We start from the raw sequence: 16,403 nt of genomic DNA on the forward strand, positions 1-16,403 counted from the left end.
GTGAATCATTCATCACAGAAAACACACTGATAGAGAGAGAATGGTCGATTCACATCCCAGTATAATCATTGGGCTACCATCCTTTCAAAACAGTTTGCAGAGCATGTGCACTACTTGGTGGTAGCTGTCGATGGACATTGGGTTTTTGCCTGGTTTAAGGATTGGGATAGTGATATTATCTTGCCACTGTGATGGGAAAACATCTTTGAGCAAAATGCAGTTGAAGATTATGAGTAGATAGAATCTACACTCAGGTGCTGGGTCACCTGATAATGAATCCAATCAGGACCTGGTGCTGCATCATCTGAGTCTTTTATGCATTTGAATGGTAGAAAGGTAAGACAAGGTTGCCCACACAGTTACAAAGTGGGTCACAAGGTATTCAACAAGAACCAACACATTGGTAGAGATACTACCGCGAAGGAGGACATTTGGAACAGTTTTTGTTCTTTGGTGGCCTAGTAGACTATGGAACTTGGTACACACCTGGAATAAAGCGAGAGAGCTATACATCTCTTCCACAGGAGGAGATAAGCATTCCCACCATAGGTTAATTAGCTAGCAAGTCTTTGCACCAAACCACTTAAAAGTGATGAGAGTGGTCTGTGAAGTGTGTCAGTTCAATGAACCTGAAAAGCTGCTGCAATGTCTTTGACCCTCCATGTGACCAGCCAACAGCAGAGGAGACCAGTAGGAAGGGCTGGGTAATAGTGTTGGATATGTCTCCCACAACTTCATCAATACAATTTGACAGTGGGGACAACAGCAATGACATAGGTATATGACTGCCACTTGGCTCTTCAAAGAGCTCAGTTGGTAATCGATCTGCCTGGAGGTTAATCATTTTTACAAATGGTGGTAATTGGAGTGTTTTGCACTCAACACTGCTATTGCTTTCAATGTGGGGTACAGGAGAATCCATTCACTGACATCATTGTGATCCAATGTACATACATGTCCACAGTTCCTCAAGGGCCAGTACTGTTCTGATACAATGAACAATAACTTCAAAGGTATGGAAATGAATATCAGTGAAATGTGTTTCTTGAAGACCATAACAGATCAAAGAACACGAGGTAATAAGCTGGTGATGGTTGGTTGGTTAGTTTGTGGTGTAAAGGGAACAAACTACAAGGCCACGAGTCCCTTTTTCCTGATGCAAGCAAGGCTAAAGGTACAAAAACACCCAATAACACACCTACAAAGAAAACAAATGGAATGAACAAAAATGGGGAAAACATACACCACAAGGAAAAGTAGAAGAAGGTATTAAAACCATACAGCATATGGTCTGGGCTGGCTGATCACAATAACAAAAGAAGATGAACCAGTCACTCTGCAACACATTAAAATGTCCACCCCAGAAAGACAAGGCGAGATGAACACATGTACAGAAAAGACAACCACCAAGACAAACAAACGCAAAGAAAGTGCGACAGAGTTAAAATGGAGGGAGGGTGGCAACTTCAGAGAGAAGGCTAAATGCCCACCTTCAGATGGTATGATAAAACCCCCGTCACGAATAAAATGTAAAACTAAATCTGCTGTTGAGGCATTGTCACCCAACACCGAAGGTAGGGCGTTGGGAAGGTTAAAAGTTTGCCACAGAGTGGCTAAAAGAGGGCAGTCCAGCAAGATGTGGACGACAGTCATATGTGAGCCACAGTGACACCTAGGTGAGTCCTCGTCACGGAGGAGGTAGCCATGTGTTAGCCACATACGCAGCCAGCAGAGTACCACAGAGTCCCTGTGAGAGGCCCACACAGAGGTCTTCCACACATTCATATCTCCTTAACAGCATGCAGTTTGTTGTGCGTATTGAGGTTATGCCATTGTCTCCCAAAGCTGAAAAACTTTGTGGCGCAATAATGATCGCAGGTCAGTTACAGGGATGCTGATCTCCAGAAGAGGTTGTTGGTCTCCAGAAGAGGTTTCCGTGTAGCCTGTTTGGCCAGTTCATTTCCTGGGATTCCAATGAGGCCTGGGTTCCACACAAACACCACAGAATGAGTAGACCATTCCAGGGCATAGATGGACTCCTGGATGGTCGCTACCAAAGGATGGCGGGGGTAGCACTGATTGATAGCTTGTAGGCTGCTCAAGTAGTCAGTACAGAGGAGAAACAACTTGCCAGGGCAGGAGCGGATGGGCTCAAGAGCACGAGAAATGGCTGCAGCTCTGCAGTGAAAACACTGCAGCCATCTGGCAAGGAGTGCTGTTCAATATGTCCTCGATAAATATATGCGAAGCCAACATGACTATCAGTGTAAACCACCTCATGGTCCCGATACATGTCAAGAATCGAGACGAAGTGACAGTGGAGAGCTGCAGTGTTAACTGACTCCTTCGGACCAGGTGAAAGATCCAGACGAAGCTTCAGCCTAGGTGTACACCATGGAGGTGTACGTGAGTAGACATCGAGTATAGGTGGTAAAGGCAAGGACTCCAATTCAGACAGAAGAGATCAGACGCGAACCGCAATCTTAAGCCCTGACCTGGGCCTCCCATGCAGAAAATAAATCGCCGTGGATGCGAAAAGGAGACGGTAATTTGGATGCTCAGGAGAACTACGAATGTGTGCAATGTCAAGGGAGGGACTCCGGCCCCCACCAGGATGCTTGTCACCGGACTCACCCTAAAAGCTCCTGTTACCAATGCAGTGGTGCACTGGGTCAAGTAAATGCAATGCTGAGGGCATCACTGAACCATAAACCAGACTCCCATAATCAAGGAGGGGTTGAACAAGGGCTCTGTAGAGCTGCACCAGCGTAGAGCAATCTGTATCCCAGTTGGTGTTGCTCAGGCAGCAGCGGGCATTGAGGTGCTGCCCGAACTTCCGCTTCAGCTGATGAACATGAGGAAGCCACGTCAATCGGGTGTCGAAAACCATCGCTAAGAATTGATATGTCCCCACTACAGTGAGTGGATCATCATCAAGGTAAAGTTCTGGTTGCGGATGAACAGTATGACACCGACAGAAGGGCATGACACACGCCTTCAAGGCTGAAAACAGGAAGCAGTGGGCTAGAGCCCATGACTGCGCCTTGTGGATGGTTCCCAGTAAGTGTCACTCAGCAACAGCAGTACTGGAGGAGCAGTACAAAATGCAGAAGACGTCTGCATACAGAGAAGGTGAGACCAATGGCCTGACAGCTGCTGCTAGACCATTAATGGCCACTAAAAATAGAGATAAACTCAATACATTCTCTTGGGTATGGGGGGGGGGGGGGGGAACTATGGGACGCACCAGCTTGGACACAGAAAGTATGGAGTGATAGGAAATTTTGGATAAAAACTGGGAGCAGGCCCTGGAGACCCCACTCCTATAATATGGAAAGGATATGATGTCGCCAGATCGTGTCGTAAGCTTTCCGTAAACAAAAAAAACAAAAAAAAAACAACAACAACCAGGTGTTGGCATCTGGAAAAGACTGTTCAGATGGCAAACTCTAGGGAAACTAGATTATCAATGGTAGAGCGACCCTGGCGGAAACCGCCCTGGCATGGAGCCAGTAGGCCACATGACTCCAGGACCCAACACAACCACCGACTTACCACACATTCTAACAGCTTACAAAGAATGTTGGGGAGGCTGATGGGCCGTTAGCTATCCACATCAAGTGGGTTTTTACTGTGTTTGAGCTCTGGAATGATGGTGCTCTCCAGCCATTGCAATGGAAAGACGCCAATGCACCAGATCCGGTTGAAGATGACGAGGGGATGTCGCTTAATCATCTGACTGTGGATCCGATCTGCCCCAGGAGCTGTGTTGAGGCAATGTGCAAGGATGCTGAAGAGCTCTCACTTTGTAAGTGGAGCATTATAGGGTTCGCTGTGATGTTCAGTGAACAAGAGGGCTTTGATTTTCACCCGCTGTTTGAGGGTGCAAAATGCTCGGCGATAATTCTCTGACACAGAGGCTCGGGCATAGTTCTCAGCAAAGTGTTCGCCAATTGCGTTTGTGCCAGTAAATAACACGCCATCTGTCATGGTCTGGTACCCACAAACATGTCTGATCTTCGTCCAGACTTGGGAAGGTGATGTATGGCATCCACTGGTTGAGAAGTACCTCTCCCAACACTCCTGTTTCCGTCTTTTTATAAGTTGGCGAATGCAGGCATGGAGTTGTTTAAAAGCTATTAGGTGTTGTAGGTAAGGGTGCCACTTATGTCACTGTAGATCTTGACAACGCTCTATAATGTCCTCAGCGATTTCCGGCGACCACCAAGGTACTGACTTTCACCGGGGGCACCCTAAAGAACAAGGGATCATGGCAGAGTGTGGTACAACTGGTACGTGTGAAGGTGGCGATAATGTAGCTGCAGCGTATGTGGACGTCAACCGAATGGGGTGTTGTTATTCAAATTTACGTTTAGCCTCTTGGTAAGTCAATCGGTCCAGGGTCTTGTACTGCATGATTTTTTGCTCCTTTTGGAGTACTGTGTAGTCTGGCGAGCAGTGGAAGTGCTGCTCTCCGCACTTGATACAAGTGGGAGGAGGTGCACAGGGAGCATCTGGATGCAGTGGAAGTCTGCAGTCTCAACATGTGGCGTTGGAAGTTCTGCGGGAAGACATGTCCCCAAATTTCCATCACTTAAAGCACTGCATAATGGGAGGGACGTGTGGGTAAATGTCACAGTGGTAAACCATCACCTTGAGCTTTTCAGGCAATGACTCACCCTCAAAGGACAAGATGAAGGCACCGGTAGCAACCCTGTTGTCTTTGGGTCCCCTGTAATTGCGCCACATAAAATGGACACCCCGCCATTCTAGATTGGTGTAGAGCTCGTCGTCAAGACTGCAAGAGGAGGTCGCAATGGAAAATAATCCACTGGACCACGTTGAGGCTTTTATGGGGAGTGACGGAAACAGGAATATCACCCAGCCGGTCACAAGCGAGTAATGTCCAGGATTGGGCTGGGGATGCTGTCTGAATCGAGACTGCACCGTTTCTCATCTTGGATAGCGCTGTCAGTTCCCCAAACTTATCCTGAAGATGTTCAACAAAAAAAACTGAGGCTTCATAAGTAGAAATGAGTTCCCATCCATTCTGCTACAGACTAAATACCGAGGTGAACATTGCTCTCTTCTTTCTGTAGCTCTACATTCCTCCCATGGTGTAGTGAGGGAGGGAAATGATTTAGGGTCGTATCTGTCAGCATTGTACTCGATCTTGCCCTTCTTGGAGACTGCTGGCGCCATACGGTCACCAGCAAGAAATGACTTAGTCCGCTTCATTGTGGGTCATCCGCCCTGATGCCACCCACTCCGATCAGGGGCTCTCTCCACGGGCACCATCCAGTCACAGCAAAGGCCACCTGGCATGATGGCTTTTGCTGGGAGTCCTGATGCCCCAGGAAGACAGGCATCTACTCCTTGGGATACCTGGGGAGTTTACAGCTCAGGCATCAGCAGCGCAAGACCTGTGTTGTCAGGGAGCTCCCACCAAATGGGTACATGACGGCCCCCCCCACAACGAACTGGCTACCATGCTGGATATTGGACACAGAGAAATCCAATACTGCCATGGGGACGAAAGAGGACAGGAGGCAACGGAAGAAGACTACATATCCAAGGGAGTGTACTCGCCCAAATAGTTGAATTGCAGGTGGAGAAGCAAGGCCACGACAAGAAGTTCAGGAGATCGAATCTAAGGGCACAATTGATAACTCATGCACCACGTAAAGCTTCCTTCCCCATATGGTCCGCACTTCTGTAGAGTTTGGAAAGTGGCAGGTCAAACCATAAAATGGGACCTGAAGCTACAGGGCCAAAAAGTGAGAGACTTCTTTTAGTTGCCTCTTATGACAGACAGGGATACCTTGAGCCTATTCTAACTCCTGGACCCGCAGGGGGAGGGTTTGCCAATGACACTGTAATTCTGTCAGAGACAGCAAAGGATTTGGAAGAAGAATTGAACGGAATGGACAATGTCTTGAAAGGACGATATAAGATGAACATCATTGGAAGTAAAACAAGGATAATGGAATATAGTCGAATTAATTCAGGTGATGCTAAGGAAATTAGATTACGAAATGAGGCACTTAAAGTAGAACATGAGTTTGTTATTTGGGCAGTAAAATAACTGATGATGGCCAAAGTAAGATGATATAAAATGTAGACAGGCGACAGCAAGAAAAACATTTCTGAAGAAAAGAAATTTGTTAACATCAACTACAGATGTAAGTTGTAGGAAGTTGAGACGAAGCAAGCTGGGGTATTTTTACTTCCCCTTTTGTTTTGCCATCTGCCTCCTTACATTTGTTTTTGTCATTTTTACTGATTACCATTAACATACGCGAGTATAATCTGCATTTCCATAAAATACAAGGGTTGGTGCTCAGTTTCAAAGAATACAGCACCAGAACTAATTTTGTGCTTAGGTTTATGAATGTAATTGCTTTTCTAATTTATTTTGACTACTCCTAGTTAATATCTTTCGTTATAGGGTGAAATCAGTAATTGCTTTGTAACTGAAATGCTATTGTTGACGTATAAACAAATCAAATTCTGTATTAATTATAAACATTTGGGAGATGAACTAATAGTATTGTTAAAGGAAGGGGTTGTGAACAGTGTAAGTAAAAGACTGTGAAACACAATTGTGCATCTGTCGGCTACATCATTTACAGTAGACAGTAGTAGTACTTCCACAACCCACTTTTCAGCCAGTGTAGCAGCTAGTACATCAACACAGGACAACAAACAAACAGATAAAGTAGGCGAGTGTTGTCACAAAGTTTTCTGAAAGTATCTGTCTGGAGTGTAGCCACATATGGAAGTGAAACATGGACAATAACGAGTAGATAAAAAGAGAATAGAAGCTTTCGAAACGTGGTGTTACAAAAGAATGTTTAAGATTAGATGGATAGATGACTTGACTAATGAGGAGTTACAGACAAGAATTGGGGAGACAAGAAATTCATGGCACAACTTGACCAATGATAACAATAATAATAATAATAATAATAATAATAATAACAATAATGATAGTGGCAGATATAGAAAGAATTTTTAGGTGTACAAGATATGTTTTCTGATATAGTGAGTTCTGGGGAAAGGAAATTTAAGGAGAATGCATCACCTAAGAATACTGGGAAATGACGAAGTTCTGGTTGAAAAAAAGGATGTATAAGGGGAACGAGTGTGTACAAGGACAATGGTAATCCTTAATGTTGCTTTGGTAGATATGTCATTATATATCTTCTGAAGCTGGAGATGTTATTCAGTTCTCTAATATAATGTGGGAGGTTACTCCAGAATCAGGTTCTTCATGCTGAGAAGGACTGCAAGAAAGTGGCTGAATTGAGTGATGGAGTGGGACAGAAAGGATTTTACTTTGATGGGAATGGGTGTTTCTACCATGTTTTTCAGACAGGAGCGTTAAGACTGAGGAGAGATATGAGGAACAGCGTCTGTTGGTAAGAAAGACGAGAAGATGGAGGGTATGGAAATCTCTGTACTTGTTCGCAACCAAGATAACTGTGCATATGATGGTGAAACATGATCAAACAGTTGAGTATCAAAGATATAAGAAACACAGGCATTCATAACCCGTTCCAGATACGGTGAGCTTTCCTGAGAAAGGCACTGGAGGATAACATCACTGTAATCAATAATTGGATGTATAAGTATTTGTATAAGTTTCTTCTTCAAGTCAAGATGGAAGAGCTTTTTATATTTTTGTAGAGCTTGGAGAGATGCGTATGCCTTCTTGCACATTGCAGTGCTCAGTCCAATTTAGATTTTCATCTGTTATTACTCCTAGATCCTCTGCTGATGAAGAGATGTTGATACTTGTCCCATTTAGGGTTAAAGATGATATTCTGGGCTAATCAGTATGGTTAGCGTTTTGGATGGGTTGAGCTTCAACCCTATATCCTGCACCCATTTTGATACTGGACATAGGATGAGGTTCCCGATAGCTGTCCTCAGGTTTATTGGTTTTGAACTTAGATAGAACCAAATGTCAGCTGCCTTTGTGTGGTATTTGCACCAGAGCAAAACGTCGTGACTCATTTACATACAATGAGAAGAATATAGGACTTAATACTAAACCCCAAAGACACTGAAATTACCTGTCTCTTTTGTGACTTTATGGTGCTGGACATGACATATTGCCGAGAAGATGTCAGGCATGAATCAAACTATTGCAATGCTCTTGGTGAGAAATTTAGGCTGCTAAGTTTGGCAAGTAAAATGCAAAGGGTTTGCTGAAGTCTAAGAAGAAAATGATAGTTGCCTCTTGTGCATCCGCGGCAAGCTTCAGGCCATCTGTTATCATTATTAGCTTTATTAAGGCAGATGATGTGCAAAGATGTTTATGGAAACCTAGCTGGTATTCCTCTAGTAGATTGTTTGTAATTAGGTGGTTTGTTAGTTGGTTGGACTATGTATTCTAAGACCTTGGACAGAGCAGAAAGAATGCAAATGTGTCAGTATGCAGAGGGTGCTGTGGCAATGTCCTTTTCAGGCAGTGACTTAACTAGTCATTGTTTCCAGGTCTCTGGGAAAACACTTGGGGTTAAGGAGTGATTGAAGATACAATTATAGTGGGCCACTAATAAGATTCATCATTTGCACTGTGATGCTGGTCTGATATGCATGATGGTTTTTTTCCCAGGGATTTGAAGTAACATGCTTTAGACTGCATTTTTTTATGGCTACAGGTAGTTACCCCCATGAAGTAATCAACGGGTCTCTGTTTCATTTGTGGTTGTCGGTGATGTACGCAGTGGTTCAGATCTCCAGATGGGACAATGGGATCATCTGATCTTTTACTTTGCTTATACCAAGACCACACAGCAGCCTCTATAGGATAGCCAGTCTGTTTCTGTTGTCAATTAATGTATGGGCATCCCTGAGTTTTGCATTTCTCACAGCTTGACTGACTCTGGTCCATTTCTGCTTGTAAACAGTATGATTTTCAGGTACGGGGTGTAGTTTGTATGCACATTGTGCAGTGTTTCTGAGTATTCATGATCTGTTTTAGTTCTTCAGTCAGCCAAGCCTCAGGCTTCCTTCTTCCAGTTTTGGTCTTTAGTAGAGTATATTTGTCATATAGTTGAATAAGTTTGTTAGTAAATCCATGAAGTTTTTCATTTATGTGCGAGATGGGAATAGATAATTGCCCCCCCCCCCCAAACTATTTCTTGCACCTCAGTTGCAATTCAGATAAATTAATGTGTTTGAACTCTCGGTGTTTAGCCAGCCACAGTTTCTTTCTGGGAGATTCTAGTGAGTACATCATGGAAATTATGTAAGGGGTGGATGTGTTAGGTGCAGATATTTGAGAGGTACAAATTACTCTGCCTATCTTCTGCATATGTCTATGCCAAGTGTTAGGGTAGTCACTAATTTTACCTGCAGCTGGTTCTGACCCCAGGACCTGTCAGGCTGTCTCATTACTTATGATTTCTGCTCCTGATTTACATTCATTTCTCTGATATTTCATTTCTGCTCTTTGATTTTTTACCTTAAGTAATTTTTATAAACAATGCTCATTTCTTGTCTTGAGATATATATATATATATATATATATATATATATATATATATATAATATAGTTATAATAGAAGGAAACATTCCACGTAGGAAAAATATACCTAAAAACAAAGATGATGTGACTTACCAAATGAAAGTGCTGGCAGGTCGACAGACACACAAACGAACACAAACACACACACAAAATTCAAGCTTTCGCAACAAACTGTTGCCTCATCAGGAAATAGGGAAGGAGAGGGAAAGACGAAAGGATGTGGGTTTTAAGGGAGAGGGTAAGGAGTCATTCCAGTCCCAGGAGCGGAAAGACTTACCTTAGGGGGGGAAAAAAGGATGGGTATACACTCACACACACACACACACACACACACACACACACACACACACACACACACACATCCATCCACACATATACAGACACAAGCAGACATATTTAAAGACAAATTTAAAGACAAATCTCTGCCCAAACTCTTTGTCTTTAAATATGTCTGCTTGTGTCTGTATATGTGTGGATGGATATGTGTGTGTGTGTGTGTGTGTGTGTGTGTGTGTGTGTGTGTGTGTGTGTGTGTGTGTGTGTGTGTGTGTGTGTGCGCGCGCGCGAGTGTATACCCGTCCTTTTTTCCCCCTAAGGTCTTTCCGCTCCCGGGACTGGAATGACTCCTTACCCTCTCCCTTAAAACCCACATCCTTTCGTCTTTCCCTCTCCTTCCCTCTTTCCTGATGAGGCAACAATTTGTTGCGAAAGCTTGAATTTTGTGTGTGTGTTTGTGTGTCTGTCGACCTGCCAGCACTTTCATTTGGTAAGTCACATCATCTTTGTTTTTAGGTGTGTGTGTGTGTGTGTGTGTGTGTGTGTGGGGAAACATTCCACGTGGGAAAAATATATTTAAAAAGAAAGATGATGAGACTTACCAAACAAAAGCACTGGCAGGTCGATAGACTCACAAACAAACACAAACATACACACAAAATTCTAGCTTTCGCAACCAACGGTTGCCTCGTCAACTCCTTTGGTTCCATCAGATTCACCTGGTCCTACTCTAAATCCCATGCCACTTTCCTTGACGTTGACCTCCACGTGTCCAATGGCCAGCTTCACACGTCCGTCCACATCAAACCCACCAACAAGCAACAGTACCTCCATTATGACAGCTGCCACCCATTCCACATCAAACGGTCCCTTCCCTACAGCCTAGGTCTTCGTGGCAAACGAATCTGCTCCAGTCCGGAATCCTTGAACCATTACACCAACAACCTGAAAACAGCTTTTGCATCCCGTAACTACCCTCCCGACCTGGTACAGAAGCAAATAACCAGAGCCACTTCCTCATCTCGTCAAACCCGGAACCTTCCACAGAAGAACCCCAAAAGTGCCCCACTTGTGACAGGATACTTTCCGGGACTGGATCAGATTCTGAATGTGGCTCTCCAGCAGGGATACGACTTCCTCAAATCCTGCCCTGAAATGAGATCCATCCTTCATGAAATCCTCCCCACTCCACCAAGAGTGTCTTTCCGCCGTCCACCTAACCTTCGTAACCTCTTAGTTCATCCCTATGAAATCCCCAAACCACCTTCCCTACCCTCTGGCTCCTACCCCTGTAACCGCCCCTGGTGTAAAACCTGTCCCATGCACCCTCCCACCACCACCTATTCCAGTCCTGTAACCCGGAAGGTGTACACGATCAAAGGCAGAGCCACGTGTGAAAGCACCCACGTGATTTACCAACTGACCTGCCTACACTGTGAAGCGTTCTATGTGGGAATGACCAGCAACAAACTGTCCATTCGCATGAATGGACACAGGCAGACAGTGTTTGTTGGTAATGAGGATCACCCTGTGGCTAAACCTGCCTTGGTGCACGGCCAGCACATCTTGGCACAGTGTTACACCGTCCGGGTTATCTGGATACTTCCCACTAACACCAACCTGTCAGAACTCCGGAGATAGGAACTTGCCCTTCAGCATATCCTCTCTTCTCGCTATCCGCCAGGCCTCAATCTCCGCTAATTTCTAATTTCAATCTGCCGCCGCTCATACCTCACCTGTCTTTCAACATCATCTTTGCCTCTGTACTTCCGTAGCGACTGACATCTCTGCCTTTACAAATGTCTGCTTGTGTCTGTGTATATGCGGATGGATATGTGTGTGTGTGCGCGAGTGTATGCCACAATCTAGCTAGTTTTACAGCCAGATCAATCTGACAGATCACTGTACCATTTAACTAGATGATTCAGGTGGCCATGTGCTTAACTGTTAGTCCCATGAAAATATATGTAATCCTTGGGAATGATGATTCACACAATCAGGTATGTTGGCTAAAACCAATACAAAGGCGACAGGTGACATTTTGTCATTTAAAATTTACATTATGTGGCTAATGCATGTCTAACTACCAGTTCTGATAGAAAGTCATTTTGAAATCCAAATGGGTTTTACAGTCAGCACAAACCACGCTGACACTTGGCGCATTGGCTGACGGGAGTGACCGCAAAGGCATTCCCCATTTTCAGTTGCCACCATCAGCCACTGCACTGAGTGGCAACTTAGTATACATGAGCAGTATCTCATTATTGCGATGGAGGTTAAGAATTTTTTAAATATAAATTTTTCAGATATTATTTCAAATGTAACTTGCTTAAAAAATATTCTAATAATAGCAGAACAGTATACGCAGATAGTGAGATGTTGCCAAATGAAGATGGCAACTAGAGATTAAAGCCATGAGACACAAAGTGGGACAATTCCCTTTAGGCTTTACAGTGATACAATGCCTCTACAGCTCTGCCAAAGCCACTGTTGAATCATTTTTGCTACAGTAATCCTGAAACTTCATTCAACACTACAAGACTGATGCTTAGATTCCCTTGCTGATGTTATAGGTATTGCCACCATTCCTCTAAGATTAGTTAACAGCATGCAATGGATTACTGAAACCATCCATGTGGACTCACTGAAGCGTAGCCGTGTAACAGCTGTTGAATGAAAACATGTTTGGGATGGAATAAAGTTGTTCACCGGACCTGTACCAGTCTTCCAGTTCCACATACACCAGAAAACTGATCATAAGGGCTTAACAATTTATGAGTTCATTACACAACGATGGATCCATCTATTCATGCGTCTACTGTCGTTCCAGCAGTAAATGCTTAAAAAAAGATCTACAGACACAACAGAAGCAGCAATGAATACAAAAATGACAAAATCAGCAAGTTCAATATCGGATATAACAAATGCACCAACAGAGCAACTGTGTAAACTCCTACACAATCACTTTCCAAAGCCTGCAGAGAAACTGCAGCTTCTGAAACTCACACATCAACTTTGCCAGTGTGTTACCTCCATTTCCTGATTTTTGTTAATTCAGAGCAATATTCCTGTCCATCAGTTGCAACAGTTTCAAACTTGTCGCATACAACTAACAATAAAAAGCCTGTACCTTATCACTGTAGGCTCAGATGATTCCACATTTTTATAGACACTTTAATCCTTAATTTGAAGTTTGTAAGTTGTGAAGTTACATTGGACCCTCCTCCCCCCATGCATTTTTCAATATGGGATGGACATAAACATTGGGTTCACGACCTGTCAATTTGTTAACACGTCCACATATTCTCCTTTCACATTTGTTGGCTTTGTGAAGTCACAACGAAACTGTCACCTTCCAACCTAATCTAGACTTTGGGCTGTGCTACAGATCAGTCAGTCACAACCACCAAGATCATCACTGTAGACACGATACGGGAATGACGATATGGCAAATAAGGAGATGGAACCTTAGTTAGGTGTTCATTCACCAATATGTTATTAGCTACATGTGCTAACTAATTCACACACAGAAGCGAAGAACAACAGGCAGAGTTTGACAAGGATTTATATGCTGTACACATGCTTATTTTTACACATGTACTTCTGAAAAAGTTGGTAAATAATATCAAAACTAATGTTATATTATTCTATCACATCTCATCACTTGACACTGCATGCAACGGAAATACAAACAAGACTTTTGGCTGTCATTAAGGTGATGACAATAATACTACCTTTCTATAACATATTTTGTGTTAAAAAAATGGGGGTTTTCTACAACCAATAGGAAAAATTTCTCAAAAACCCTTCATTTTATATCATAGTATGAGGTCTACATGCCAAATAATATGTTTTTGTGCCTTTGGAAAACAAGAAGATCCTTAAACACGTAATGGTATTACATCATACTTAAACAGTAGCCAAGGCTAAAGAATCCATCTTCACTTTTAAACACCACCACTTATACACCAAATAGGTTGGTTGGTTGGTTGGTTTTGGGGAAGGAGACCAGACAGCGTGGTCATCGGTCTCATCGGATTAGGGAAGGATTGGGAAGGAAGTCGGCCGTGCCCTTTCAGAGGAACCATCCCGGCATTTGCCTGAAGTGATTTAGGGAAATCACGGAAAACCTAAATCAGGATGGCCGGATGCGGGATTGAACCGTCGTCCTCCTGAATGCGAGTCCAGTGTCTAACCACTGCGCCACCCCGCTCGGTACACCAAATAGGATCATCAAGAAACTGACAACTTTCAGTGGGCAATCAACCAAAAACGGGGAGGATGTGGGGTGTGTGGGTATTTGCACAAACAAAGGAAGCAAAACAACAGTTAATGTACCTTCAATTAGTGACATAACACAACTTAAGAACTTAAAAATATGGAGAATGAAATTGGCAGCGTCCTTTACACAGGAACTATTCTGTAATTCTCTATTAACTGCTTCAAGGCCACCAAAATACCCTCAATCTGGAAGACCAGAAGGAGACTTGAGCTTTGTTCCCACCACATGAGAGAGAGTACTACATCATGTCAACAGCACCACCTTAATTAGCACAGCTGTACATAGCCTGCATTATTCTGCTGTGTGACACGGTACATCTGTATGGTACATGGAGAATAACTTGCCATCATTCCAAACAAGCCAGCTGGAATTATCATATGATGCCCACTACTAAAGACAAAACTGGTGCAGAAAACAGCCTTTACAAAAAGACTGCTGTACAGAATTTCACAGTGATCCTTCAAACTTGACGAACTATCAACAAACGTGTTATGTATGAATATAGCAAATAAACTAAAGAAATGCAAGGGGGTCTATTACCGAACTTTTACCAGTGAAGCCAATGAGTATGTTATGACAAATTTTTTTTAGATGTAACTGCAATCTGTTGTTAAATCGAGGAACCGATTTTCTCACTGCGGTCTGATTAAAAGCCTTCAATTTGTTTAAAGGCGTTAATAACGAATACATACCCACGCAAAAGCTCTATATTCCAATGAGGGTCCCGATAATAGGAAACAGAGGTAAAGTTAAAAATACCTGTGATTGTACATTAGTGCCACTGATCATATCTGACGGACTATATTCTAGTATCAGTAGTTCCATTGCATGTATCCCCCTACATTGTAGCACGGTACATGGTATCAGTACAACATAACAAGTAGGATTGCTTGCATGTATTTTAAAAATTATCTGCAATATACATCACCTATCTTCAACATGTCTCCTCTTAGGCTTGATAAAATCCTTCCCCATCATTTATGATTCAACAATAAATGTATATGCTTCATAGAATAGAATCTGCATTCGGGATCATCTCGAAAATTAGAAACAACAGTTTCCAAATGAAAGATAATGTCACTTTCTGGTTGGAATTCCATTTCATTTATTAGCATCGTATATACAATTTACTGACATGATTCTCGCAAGAGAACAATACAAAACCGCTTTCACCAGCAGATTCATCTATCAAAATACTCAAACCCGATCCATATCTCATGAAAATAAACATATATCACATGACCAAAGTCAATTAACTGAAAGAGAACTGAATCTGCATCATACGCTGTAAAAGTGAAATGCTTTAGACACTTATTGTTGGTGCCAATTGACTGTCACCACTCTACCATCATTTCAGTAAACTCAGTTCATATATTCTGTGCGTTATTGAAGGTTTTAACTGTGTCACTTGTAACATACAACCATGTATTTTACTAATTTATGGTTCATAATGTGTCTCATGGTCGATCTGAAAAATGAGACTAGCTCACTAATTAGTCCAAATCTGACGCAACCAGTTGCGTAAATGACGGCGAGGAAGCCTACTCATTGTGGTGGTGAGCCATGCTAATCCCCGCCCCCGTATTGTGGGGATGCTCAAAACTGATTTTAGTGATTTACTGAAAAATGTATTCTTATAGGTCTATTCATTTATCCACGGAAACATTTTAAGGAGAAGCGAACAGAAGCGTGCCAGTCAGCATGTCGTACCCTTTCTTGTTTAATGTGAACGACCAGCATTGCACGCAGCGCACAGATTCAGTTCCACTTTTTACACTAACAGTGGACGGTACGTTTCCTTCAATTTGTATTAACAACAATAGGCTCTGCTACCAGCAATCCCTTAAGTTTTTTGTTTATTGTGAAGGACAGTGTTTCAGTACAAGGAGAGTGCTGATAGATAATACCTCGGACATTGCAATTGTGCACATCAGTTATCGGCATAATGCAGTTTATTTCGTCTTCATCTTAGCTGTGCTTGCGTGAATGAAAACGTATTGCTGGTGTTTCTTATATGGGCGCACCTTAAACGTTATCAGTAAGTCAAATAGATAAAATTTATGCGGTGTTAAGAACAGGAATTTAAAAGCTTGCAGGGACGAAAAAGTTAAAAAACAATGAGCATAGATAAAATCTTGTAGTGAACAACTACACACTCTGAACAGGAAAATACTAGAATTAGTAATGGAAGTTAAATTGGAGTGACGTCTGACGATTTAAGAGTCGAAAGAGGAAGTCAATACAGTCGCAAAAACGAAAAGGAGGAAGACTGTGACAGTTTGTAAGTTCATAGGGGACACAATACGA

At 42.8% G+C, this 16,403-nt stretch overlaps 1 protein-coding gene across 1 annotated transcript in view; it reads right to left on the bottom strand.

Annotated features, from left to right (window-relative positions):
* Window positions 1-15,352, bottom strand: part of LOC126094644 (histone deacetylase 11) — a 77,344-nt gene extending 61,992 nt beyond the window's left edge. The window contains exon 1 of the mRNA XM_049909139.1: window positions 15,025-15,352. Within this exon, the coding sequence (XP_049765096.1) occupies window positions 15,025-15,074 (50 nt within the window). The 5' untranslated portion in view covers window positions 15,075-15,352. The remainder of the gene's footprint in view (window positions 1-15,024) is intronic.
* Between the last annotated feature and the right edge of the window lie 1,051 nt (window positions 15,353-16,403).

The sequence above is a fragment of the Schistocerca cancellata genome, chromosome 8, assembly GCF_023864275.1.
Source record: "Schistocerca cancellata isolate TAMUIC-IGC-003103 chromosome 8, iqSchCanc2.1, whole genome shotgun sequence".
Lineage (NCBI taxonomy): Eukaryota > Metazoa > Arthropoda > Insecta > Orthoptera > Acrididae > Schistocerca > Schistocerca cancellata.